This window comes from Malurus melanocephalus, unplaced genomic scaffold, assembly GCF_030028575.1.
Source record: "Malurus melanocephalus ecotype Western Australia unplaced genomic scaffold, MMel_1.1 scaffold_100, whole genome shotgun sequence".
NCBI lineage: Eukaryota > Metazoa > Chordata > Aves > Passeriformes > Maluridae > Malurus > Malurus melanocephalus.
In genome coordinates, this window is record NW_026623332.1 from 936,647 (window position 1) to 949,628 (window position 12,982).

General features: G+C 37.0%; 1 protein-coding gene across 1 annotated transcript in view; it reads left to right on the plus strand.

The window, feature by feature from the left end:
* Positions 1-12,982, plus strand: part of MAN1A1 (mannosidase alpha class 1A member 1) — a 133,599-nt gene that overhangs the window by 52,297 nt on the left and 68,320 nt on the right. Inside the window, exon 4 of the mRNA XM_057368977.1 lies at positions 2,228-2,308. Coding sequence (XP_057224960.1) covers positions 2,228-2,308 — 81 coding nt within the window. The remainder of the gene's footprint in view (positions 1-2,227; positions 2,309-12,982) is intronic.

Consider the following 12,982-nt stretch of genomic DNA (forward strand, 5'->3'; position numbering starts at 1 on the left):
GAACCTGAACTTCTGAAAAAGGTTCACATATTCATGTTCTCATGCTATTCATAGGGGTTTCAGYTAGCTCAATCTCCAGGGAAGAGAARACACCCCTTTCACTCATTTAATCATACTTTCTTCAATCAGATCAGGTCAGATCAGTCTTACTTAAGTCAAATCAGTTCTCTACTAGCTTTTTTATATGTTGGACTTTAAGGTGGACTTCTGTATTTAATGTAGATACACTGTACAGTTCCTACACAGGTAACCTGCTTAGCTGRTGAACAGATACATCATCTAGTTCGTTCAGATTTCTAGAGTATTTAAATGTTTTTATATCCACCTCCCCAGATTTAATGTGAATCATGGCATAATAAAAAAGCCCACACAGAAATGTTAAACTTGAGGTGAATATTTGTTTCCATTTGCCTTATTRCTGCATTCAGTGAGACAATGACTGAACACTTGGAAAGGGAAACACCAGATTTTGAAACAACAGAAATTTTGGAAAGAAAAAATAAGCTGCAGAAATYAAATTTTGTAATTTCTTTTAGAAAGAATGAGAGAGGACCAGTATTGGAGATTTCTAGAATACTCAAAATAAACTTGAAAAAGTGTTATTTTCCGAACACTGCAAGATAACTTTGCAGTCATAACACATGATGCGAGTCTGAGTTTTCAAGAGGCACATGTGTGTAATGGCTTTATTTTGTTGGCCACTTTGAATTGTGCTCATATGTATTAAAAAACTATACAGGAACACCCATGTATACTATATGAATTATGTATTAATCAGAGTAATTCCAAGTGAAATTACATTCCTCACTTTTCAGAGGGGGAGGTGCAGAGCAGATTTTAGAGAAGAAATGTTAAATTCCTGAATGTAAACCAACTTGCATTGTAGCAAATCTGAGAGTGTGTTTTGCAGCTTCTACCTTTACAATTTACAAAAAAACCTCACCAACTCTGCAGTATGTCTAGATACCTTTTCTCAATCAGAGCACCTTGCAAACTGAAAAGCATGAAGTAATAYTTCTAGTAAGTAGGCTAGTKCTGTTTTTTTGTTTGTTTTTTCTCTAAAGGCAGTTTACTACCATTTAAAGTCCATAGAAAACATGGAGCAACTTCTTCCCTCCTACATAAACTGAGATCTGAATGTTGAAACTGGAAAAGCACAAAACCTATCTGAATGAAAAAAGCCTGCAAGCCTTTCAGAAGAAAATCCCTCAGCTCCACCATGCATTGATCTATATTAAATATAGCTGTAGTGTGTCGGCAAATAGAAAATGGAAAAATGACTCAGTAGAAGAAAGAGCAACCCAGAACATGTGAAAATCAAACTCCTTAYTTATGTGCCCAAAATTTTAAAAGATTGACCTCTGGGTAACATTTTTCTGCAGAAATACAAAAATATAAAAAGTATCATTACATAAAAAAGCAAAAATTAAGAAACTTCACTAGATCAGCTTTTTGACTGAATGCCTCGAGTGGATTGACTGTTATGTGTTGGGGTAAAATTGGTATTGATTTAATAAAGAACAAAAGCATGTAGTGATCATGAGATTCAGATTTCTCATTTATGTTTGAATTTCAAAAGGCGGGGAAGAATGTGCTTTGAATTTTGAGACAGATACTGGCTGGACCTAGTCTTTATCACTGGTAAAGAYCATGCCAACTTGGGAAGGGCTGTCTCTGCAATAGTGAAAGATCATCTGCTTCCTTGTGAATACACATAATGATTACATTTTTATCATGAGCATGTAATTAACTCATTCTAACRTTAGGTTCTTTTTTATAATAAGCTGCATTTAGACTGAAGCAGGAAAACACCTGATAGGACTTTCTGATCAATTCTGATCTGTCTGAGATGGTGTGAGGGGAGGTAGGGTGGGACATGATCCAAGAGCGTTGAATCACCTGCAAGGAAGTACTTGGACATGTGGATTTAGAGAAAGCTTTCTATCCAAACAGAAGAGATGAAATGTTGAGCAGGATGAGGATAATGGAGAGGATATTTTGTTTACGTGAGGAAGAGAAAGAAATGCTTTAAATTCTTATGTTGGCCTTCCCTACATCTTYTGTGTTTTGCTATTTACAGCTGTCACACCTTAATACCTGTAAATATGTATGTGTGTGTGTAAATATAATATAATATTTTTTTTTATTATATATAAACAATATATATATATATATGTATATATATAAACAAACCTCTATTGAAATAAATCTGTGTTTATTTCAACAGAATGCTGAAATTTCTGTATTTGAAGTGAACATTCGTTTCGTCGGTGGACTCCTTTCAGCTTACTATCTTTCAGGAGAAGAAGTAAGATATTTCSATATTGAGATACGGTTTAATCTGACATATAATCATCTAGATAAGTCAACAATTTAAGTTTAATGATTTTCTTTATCTGAATTAAACTTGTTTAAAACTCTGAAAATGGCTTTTATCACAGAGGCCAGTTGAATGGGTCTCTTGCTTCTATTACTGTTGCATTATGTAAGTACTAAAGCTATTATTTCATGTAAGTGTTATATGATATTTGGGGTTYTTCCTGATTTGGAACCACACTCATTCAATCTGACTGGGCTTCATGCTAGAGTRTGTAATTATAGAGCTCCTACTTTATGGTAGGCTTGTTGCATCAGCTTCCTGCTTCCCAAATAGGTTACAGGTATGTCCTTGAACTTGTTTAAACTCTTACTTCTGTTTGCCTACCTGAAGCTCTAACTCTCATGGAAAAGGCATGTTAACAATGAAAAGGTGACTGTAAACCTATATATGTGAATGTCTTTAAAGCATTAAGAAACCATTAATCTTTATTGCCTGTCATGGTTTCTGGAGAGAATGAAGGTACAATTTCATCCTAGAGCTTTGTCTAAATGCAATTACTTCTGCAATATTTTTGGAGAAGGCCAAAAGACTCACAGGTACCATTTTAAGTGTCACATACTTCTGACTTTCCAAGTTTTGGTTTGGCACTTGGAAAGTCCTTAATCTTACCAGTTTAAATTCTTGTTTCTGTCTCTGGATTATAGTAGTATTTTATTGCAGGATTACACAAGTTAATACTCTTTAACCGTAAGTTGAATTTATCGTTCCTTAAATCCAAAGCRATTATTGGGGGAAACTCCACAAACCCAAGGAAGTTAATTTTTTGCATAAGTCAATTTTCCAAATACTAGGTAGGGCTCTGTTTTGAATCTGTCAATTCAAATTACTGACATTCTATGGGTGGGAATGATGTTTTTTGTTTAAATTTATCATTGTGTTAAAGTTGTCCTAGCAGGTACTATTGGGTCATGAACCTGACAGAGCAGTCATAAGGAGACAATGTTCCTCTGACCCTTTTATGTCTTAACTGTACTTACCTGTTTATTTCCCATGGTCTTGTGCTGACTGTAGATGGTATTGAAAAGACATTCATGTCTTAAAATACACAGGTTTTAGTATTTTAACTGTTTTTTACTTTTGGGGGATGAAAAATGCAGTTAGACACAACAGTAATGAAGAAAACTGAGAACTGCTCAGGAGGTGGTTTCTGGATCTTTGCTAAATATTTTTTAGAAAATATTTTTATAAATGTTTTACTTACGTTTCATGTCTTCTCACTGGAGATCTGCTTGGCAAGCAGGTGTGGACTTTTCCAGCTCAACCTATTGGCACACCTTTATTAACCAGTTCTGACAGAAGCAGAGGGTATTTCTTGGCAGACAACGAGCTGGTAGATAAATGCTCATGGGCCTTACATCAAGTGGCAATTTGTCTGCCAAGAAATGCCTGAACCATTTGTCATCAGTGCTGGTGATTTCATATGTATGTTGATGGTTTATATCCTGTGCCTGTTAATGTGCAGTCTCACTTTCAATCAGTGTGTATAGTTTCTCCTAAATAACACCTAGTCGTTGCTTCTCAGCCATTCCTTCATTCTCAGAGAGGCAGTTTTATCTCCACCTCTTGAGCTAGATTGATAGCAGCACTTGTGTTCCAGCAAAACTCTTGCACAAGTGAAATGAGGAGACATCTGAAGCCAAAGAAAGTGTTTCACACGACAGATAATTAAGTGGAACTCTTTGCAGTGGAATATTGGTGATAATGGATGCTAGTGCCCATTCCAAAATTGGTGGACTCAGTAATGAAAGTAAAATGGGCTCTTCCACACAGACCTGAGGGGTCTGATTAAGGAGGGTGCCAAACTCTTGCAGGCCAGGAAGAACAAGAAGGGCAACCAGTCCATGCTTGCCACTGGTTCTCACACTCTCTGTTAGACTCTGCTGCCCACGACAGAATGATGTCCCCAGGCAGATGTCCTAGTGGCTTAGAGAGTGCAATTCAGCATGCGCTGCCTKAGTCAGGTTTGGAGAAACTTCAAGATTTGTCTCCTAAATCCAAGGTGCTGAAGCAATAGCCAACCTCTTTTATRGAAAAAAACAGGATGCAGCATGGTGAGGTTTTCTATATTATGTGGATCTGTCCTACCCTGCTGCTCCTGAGAGGTGTGGAAAGGCCTGAGGGCCCCAGAGGCTGGCTGCCACCACAGAAAATATATGTTTAATAATCTGTTAGTACATTATATGAGTGGGTGTTCCTAAGCAGGTGGCACAATCTGTGTGCACACTGCTTGAAGGATTAAACTTCCTCAGTTAAAAGCTCAATTAATTCTTTATCAGATTAACTATTAAAAAAATCTTATATTTGCTGTGCTTACTTATCAATATTCTAATTAAAGAAAGCTATGTTTCGGTAGAARGAGTGATGGAAATAATTATTGTTTGTACTTCGGAATTACATTTCCATGGGTAATGATCCAAAGCTGCAACACATTGTATGTTCCATAATCATTTGTAAGTCTAAYTAATCATGATTAAAGAATATCCTATCATACTGAGTAGTTCCTAAAACATCCTGCTCACATAATAGCTCATTTAGATAAAGTCAGCAATGTGAATCATTCTAAAATGAACAAATTGAATACTTTACCTCTTGATAACTATATGTGCTGCTTACTTGCAAATAGAGCTATGAGACACTTTCTATTAAACTTGCTGCAATTTCTACTTTGCTAGAATCAATATGAAATATCTTAACTAGAAATGTCATATGCTTTTTTTTTCCACTGTGGTAACTGTCTAAACCCAAGGTAGAAGGAGTTTCAGTCAAATATCAATTTCATTTGTAAAACAGCTACAAAAACCAGATAACTTGATTTTAAGGTTAGTAACTGTTTAAGKGCTGCTCWTTTYTTTGTTGGTTGTTTTTTGGTTTCTTTTAGTAACATTGCATGTGAATGCTTTCCTTGGTATTTTTTCCATGAATTAGTTGCTCTGAAGGATTATTAAAAATAAGTCTGTCTCCTTAAAAGCACTGCTCGTATTGAAATTTATTTGTATGAAAGTATCTTTAGAAAACTGTAATATGATAAGATTTATCCCATAGGACTAGGACAGATTTTTTCTTAAACTTTCTTGATCATTTTATTGAAATTAAACCTGGATTAATTACTAGATATGTGATTCCTCATCTAAGTAATTTTTTGGTTTTTAAACAAAAAAACGTAATGTAAGGGAGAAATTTGTTTTACAGCTGCCTGGCTGTACTTGCTAGTTTGATGGGGTCTGGGGGGGTCTTGCATGCAGCAAGATCCCCTGTTCTGCAGACCCAGATATTTATACTTCCAAATGTAGTCATATAAGGAGATAATTTGTTAACTTTTGRAGGAGGACAACACTGAATCCTCTAACAAGCAACCAAGATCTTTCTTGGAATTCCTGGTGATTACAAACATTACTTCTGAGCACTTTAATTTTCACTACTGGGAATAGCTGTGACACTGGTGATGAAATTCATGGTTAAATACATGGCCCTGCTCTAAGTCCAGTCAGGCTTGTGTGTTCTCCAGGTCATCTGATTTAGTCATAACTGGTTCTCACAGGCACTGCTAAATCTAAGCCATAAGTGCACTGTTTTAGWTGGTTCCACAGTCAGGGAATACATTGCATAGGCAGAAATAGAAGGAGCTTTTAATTTGCTGTTAGTATGAGTAGCAAAAAAGTGAATCCAAAACACTCTGAAGTGAATAAGGAGCACATGAGTTTCAGATTCAGCTGGTAAGTTCCCAGTTTCCTTTAAAACTTTTTTGGTTTTGAATGGAAGCTAAAATATTTTGGATGCAGCAGCTGTTCTTCCTGCATAATATGCTCATGTTGCCATTCTTCTCCATGGCATGAAATAGAAATATAACAGATTTGTACTTTTTTTACCATTGCAGTATAACCTGTTTGGAGGAATGCTAACTTATTCTGCTCAAAGTGAAGGAATAACAAAACCAAAGCAAACAAACAAATGAACTCCAAAAATTCCGAAACCAAAAAATTTAAACAAAGAAAAAAACAAATTATTTTTATGATGATAAGCATTAGAGTTTCATTTGTTACTCTCTGCCAACTGTAAATTAGAAGTTAATTWAAAAAGTGGGGAAAAAGTAATGACRTACTTAATTAGTTTGTATCTGCATATAAAGTAGGAGTTACAGTACAACTGTTAAACCTTTCTTGATGATCTTCCTTTCTGACTTCAGACAGACCTAACCACTGCTCAGTGTAAACCACCATCCCTCAGTGATAGTGGTGATGTCTTCCTAATGAGCAGCAGACATGAAATAATGATGCAGATGCCACACATGTAGAGCTGCCTTTGCCAGGCTGACCACAAAGGATTGCTGACTTCATAAAGTGCTGAGATATTCTGCAGAATTTAGCTGTAGCTATTCTATCTGTCTCTCCCTCTCTTGCAATGGTGTCTCTTCAGAGAGAATATTTAAATTCCATGAACACAAAAAAATAAATAAATAAATAAATAAATTAAAAAAGATCCCTCATTTAGCAGTCTTGGATGGTAGGAGAATGAAGTTTGTCACCTATACAAAGGTATTGGCCTTCTCTGCAAATTGTGATTGAGTTCCAGTGTATGTGCCTCAGGGATCTTAGCTCACCAATGTGAGAATTGACCGCATGCTTTATCTCCTGCTTCCTCTCACTTAACTTGACACTAGTTAACAAGAGGACTTCTCCTTTTATGTCTTGGAAGCTTGATTTCTAATGCTGTTTGAAACTCCARGCATACTGTATCAGCTTGATCACTTCTCTGTGAATGCCACTTAACTCCTCCTTAATCATCCTCACAGACTGGCAGTAGAATCCCCTGTGTGGGACCAACTAGAAGACTTCAATTGCCTRTAATTTTCTGCAGCCCTGTTTTGAGATTTGGGTCCCGTTTCCCACCTACCATCCATCTGCTGCCACTTTTAAGCAATACATCAGTGTTTCAGTGGCATCAAATTTAGTTCCTTTAGAGCTCTGAAATGATTTTTATGCTCTCTTTCATTTTTATGGATTTATTGGTTTTTAACTTGGTATTTCATTGAATYCTGGAGCCATTCAACTTGGAAGTGACCTCAAGAGGTCTAGTCCAGCCTCAATATTGCAACAGTCCATTAGGTTTGTTCTTTGAAGGGCCTTCTTGCATGGGAACATGCCGAGGCTCATCAAGACTGAACATGGGGGCAAGTTTATCTTTTCTGCAATGGCTTTGTTTCATGCACTATGCTCTTTTACACAGATATCTCTTTTTGTTTCTTTTGGCTCTTTAGCATGTCTTATGTTTGTTGTTTTTTGTTGTTTTTTTTTTTAACTTTAAACACTTGTTCTTCAAAAATTACATTTGACGTTAGTTAGGAGTTTTCATTTAACTTGTCAAGCGTTATCAGTTTCTGTATTCCTTACTTGGACTCAATATAGTTTTACTTTTAATCATACCAAAGAAGGTAGAAGTCATCTGAGCCTTTTGATTTGAGAACTTTGGACCCTGAACCTCTTCTATTCTCCAGATCATCTCCAAGCAATTTAACCATCAGTCTGTTTCTTTCTCAGTTTATTTCAGCTGGTCATCTTGACTCTCTTTCCAAACTTAAAGATTACCAAAGTGARCATTTGATTTCAAACAGTGTGTTGAATTGGGTCCTGTGGCCCCTGTTAGACAGTAATATGTCAAACTAAGTTAAGAGCTWCTTCTTGTCCTATAGACTCTGAGTTTCTGCAGAAAGCTGTCATTACAGTGTATAAAAGCAAGGTTTATATCAGCTCTGATGTAGCACTTAACAACCTACTCAGGGACAGAGAAGGATTTWAAATCTCCTCTGTTGCCCACAATCACAGTCTGTAATCTCCATTACTATTTCAGTCTCTTCACCACCTTTAATAAATCTAATGCTGTTCACTTTCTGTGCTAGCTGCATCAAAATGTACTGCAGAATCCCTATGGATTCACATTCTGGAGATAACCTTGACTCCTAAGATTTTCTTTTATGTAGACTGTTCTGCTGTTGCAAGCAGACTGCCCTTCAGTCTTCTATTTCTGTCTCTTAAGTTCCTGCAGTGCAATTACWCTGTCACTGTTGATGAAACCCATCTCCCTTAAATAGGCTCCCTTTACTCCAAAAGTTTTCTCATTCCTAATACTTCTGTCCCCTTTCTCCCAGTGCTGCTTCTCAGCTGCTCTGTGTGACTGTGCTGCTTAAACTGTCCCCACTCTTAATTCTGAAGAAAATTGTAAGAATAGTTAACAGAGATGTGGATTTGCAGTCTTGCACTTGGTTAAAATGYTGCTTCACAGTTTTCCTGCCCTTCYTTCTCTGTTGTGGAGTGCTGATACCACAAATACAGAGAGCGGTTTCTCAGGTCTAAGGACCTGGAGCCTGATGGAGACTCTGCCCCTGTTCTGCAATCAGGCTCCAGCTGCCATCACCAGCAGTTTTTGTGCCTCAGAATAAGGGCCCTCAGGCTGCTCTGCTGATGCAAACTGGGGAGAGTGGCAATTTGCCTTAATTCAGTGAATTGCTGTCTGCTGGAGTCCAGCASTGGGTATGTTCTGCTTTTGTTTGTCTGTCACCAGTGTGAATATCCGCAGCAGGGGACTGGGAAGCTGTGGTGACARCCTGCTGCAGCTGCCACAACTAAGCCTGCTGTGAAACCAGGGGCCAGAGCCAGATTKCAGTCTGAGAAACATCGGTTCAGAGCTCCAACCTGTACACAACCAGTGTGTGTGGTTAACAGTGGTTTCCCTTCTGCGTAACTGAAGAGAGTTTGTTTGGGGAGTTTTCTCCAAACAACAAAAAAGTTCAGTTTTTTCCATGGCAAAATTATTTGACATGCTTTTGCATTCATATGTAGACTTTGGAAATATCTAAAAAGTTCACTGCTCATTACATTAATTTTAACTAAAATCAGTGCTCACCTCCACAATACAGTAGGCTGATGGTAAATTTCTAGAAAGGAGAATGGGTGATAATGAGACCTAAGAAATGCCTGATTGTGATTGTAACARCCGGTATATTTGACACGAGCTCCTGAGCTATGTTATTAAGTAGAATTCAGGCAGCTGACAGGGAGCTGTTTGTTTCTTCTGAGGATTTGGCTTTCAACTAGCTCCTGCAGTTTCACTTCATTCTGGTTCTACAGAACAGCTGGAGAGAGAATGTCTGTCAGAAATAGTAGTGTGAGTGCTTTCTTTTTGAGCAGCAGCAGCTCTAGATAGACCCTAAAGGAGAATTCTTTGTATGTGGGTTAATATACTGTACAGAAGAAATTACATGCTATTAACAGTCTGTCCAGAGTCACCAAGCACCTGCAAAGAAGTTGTTTCCAAGACATTTTTCTCTTTTATTTATCTCAGTTTTCAGTTCTGTCACTTTACAACACAAAACGAAGTTGCAATAATAAAGACTAAAGAGGTGTAAAAACATGTTGCCTGAAGAGTTGAAGGAGTTCTGCAGATTTAATAGAAAATGTACAACATACAGTTAGGTAGAGGGTTCTGTGGAGCCATTTGCAAGCAGTATTTAGATTGTGGCAAATATACTGTTCGTATTTTAATAACAATCCTTATATATATTATATAATATTGTAGCTAAGAATTGTACTTTTTTCTGCAAATGAAAGCAACATAAAAATATCTCAGTGCTGTTATTGGGAATCAATCAGCACTAATTTATCCTACTTAAATTCTAGGCTGTGTAAAATATTTGGGAAGCATCTTCTCTCCGTGGATGTAGTACAAAAGTTGAATTAGGTGATAAATAATAGATGTTATKGAATCATTGTTCTGATTTTTTTTTGTTCCAAAAAAGTACATAGGAAAATATTATTTTACTCTGTGTGTGGAGTAACTCTTAATTTCTTCATCTAAAAATTTCACAATATATAACTAGCGTGTGTGAGATTCCATTTTGTGCTCTGTCTCCATAGACTGAGTCTGAGGTTATTTTTCAGTAAGTTGGGAGTTAAGTAGGTGATAACATCCTCCTCTTATTAGCTTAGAGAAGATAAAAGCATAAACCATCCAGCAGAAGATTACCATATTTTTTATTCTGTTGGCAGCTATGAGGACATTCCATTAGATTCCCAAAGCTGACTTTAGCAAATAATCTCTATTTTTGTATCTYTTTTCAAAAATTTAAATTACTTCTRGTAAAAAAATATGTAGGCATTAATTAATTCTTAGTATTTTAAATACAATTTGAGTAAATGGGAATATATGATGAAATTTGGGCAGTTTCTTATCCAATTTTCTCTTTTTAAGGATCAGATTGGAAATTCATTACAAAACACTACTTTGTTCCGCCTAACAGTTCTGCTGCTTCAAGCTGACTGAAAATCATTGAGAAAATTGAATGCCTGAAATCAGAAGCAGACAGACATCATTGCTGCTCTTGCATGCTCTCCAGCAATAGATGGAGATAATGGTCTCCTTGCTGCAGAAGAAACAGATACTCCTTTAAAAGACTCCTCTGCRCTTGCAACACATCTGCTCAGCAGATCAAACATGAAACAGATACAAATAAGTTTCATTGGCTTTAAGTTAGCACAAACTCTTGGGATCAATTTATGGTGAGTGCTGATGAGCCAGTGGATTTTTTTTTTTTTTTTTTTTTGTGGGATCGATTGTTATTTTCAGACAACAGAAATCGGAAAGGTTTGTAAAATGAGGAGGGAGCTTTCTCCAACATCTTTCAAAAATGGCAGGAATCCACATGCTTTTTTTTTTTCCATTTGTTTGTAAAAATGCAMCAGTTGGGTAATGTTGATAAGTGTCGTGGTTGATAAATGAGTCCAGTTCCTGTATCGTCTGTGCCAAACACAGACTGTGTTTGCATCCTACGTGCAAATGATTGGGAAGGAATTTGGAAAAGATGTTCACATGAAAAATCCTGTGATGCTTCCAACACGATAGATGCCAATGGGAATTTGTGGTTTTGGCTGATGATTGTTCCTAGACAGAGCTGTCATGAAGCATTTGAAAGACAAATCTTTGTTTTCCTCAAATCAGTAAATATAAGGACTCATTTTGCCCGGGGCTAAGTGCACAGAATTGGGCAAACTGCAAACTTTCTTAAGCCAAAAACTGAGAAGATGAACATGAAGATTTGAAGGCTGAAAAAGAGGAGTGGAATGTAGTGCCAGTCTCTCATACAAATCTTGCTTGATTTCCTCAAGAAAAAAATAATTTAGGATGTAATTAAGCAGCAGATTCAGTTTCTTAGCTCAATGGTTACATTGCAAGTCTTTCGTCAACACATATACAAGCTTTTGTATTCCCACAGGTGTTATCTGGTCAGCCATCTGACTGTTTAATTTCCTAGTGAAGCATAAGATCTAAGAGAGGTCAGGAGGTGGTAAAATATTCTTTAGAACTTAGATTTTGTTTGATGTGTTTAGCTCTGATATTCTTTACCCAACACCTTTAATTGCTTACRTTAACCCATCCAACCCTGATGAACTCCTTCAAATAGCAGCTAATTAAGACAGTGCAGTGTGAGGGAACTCTTGTCTTTCAGCTGCATGAAGGCTCAAAAGCTTGTTTTGACATCCAAACCGTGTGTAAACTGACAAAACTCTGAAGCAAACAAGGAAGATCTTTCCAGAAATGGTGTTACTGGAGTGGAGTCAACTTTGGAGTCTCAAAGAAGAGAGCTGTCTTCTTTCTGGCATAAGGGGCCAGTCCCATTGTTTCTGGTGTTTCCAATGTTTTGAACTACCAGAAAGACTGTCACTAGTTCATCTGAAGAGCAAGATGTGTTTGTTTGTTTCGTTTCTGAAGTCTTTAGGCAATCATCTGCTTTTGCAATCTAAGCAAAATAACCACACYAGTTGTTTCTGGAAGCTGGTTCAGTCCTGTTACTGCTTTAAAGTTGTGTTGTCCCTTGGGGGCCAAGTTGTCCTTAATTTTTGCAAGCAYGACTAGATAATTTTACAGTCCAATAGATCCCAAGGATCACCATGTGAAAAGGATATGCTATGAACTTCCTTCCGTTTTTCTTTGAAAACTCTTTTTGTTGTTTTCTTCAAACTAACAGCTGCAGAACAAAGTCAGCAGCTTACAATGCTGTTTCTTAAAGGATGCTATTTTCCCCAACTTGTTCTTAAAAACACTATTCATAGTGTATAGACAATTTCAGTCTTTTTGCTTTTATCATGCAAAACCAGTGAATAACTGAAACCTTCTCATCAGCATTTGCYGCTTGCAGGGTATCTCTTACAAACATCGTTCAGTCTTTTCTTTCCAGAGTTGCYTTTATTTCCATTTATATTCTAGAGGGAAGAATAAATAATCTTCCTGATTCCAGGCAAGATTTATATCTGCTGTGCTGCTTTGGGCCATCATTGCCACACTGCTGCAGGAAACAGTGGTGGTTCTCAGCGTGCCTGAACAGAATTACTCCGATGTTAAATGCCATCAGCTTTCCTGATTTGCCTGAAGGTTYTCTCTTAATATGGTTATTAGCTGACCCAAGGTCAAAAGTAAAGATTTACTGAGATAACGAGAAGAACTTACTCAGCCTTTTTTTTTTTTCCTTGATAGAATGTGACAGTTGGTAATAGAATTAATGAGTGGAGCTGGTGACTAAGATGCCCTTTTTCTAAATCATATTTTGAAGATATT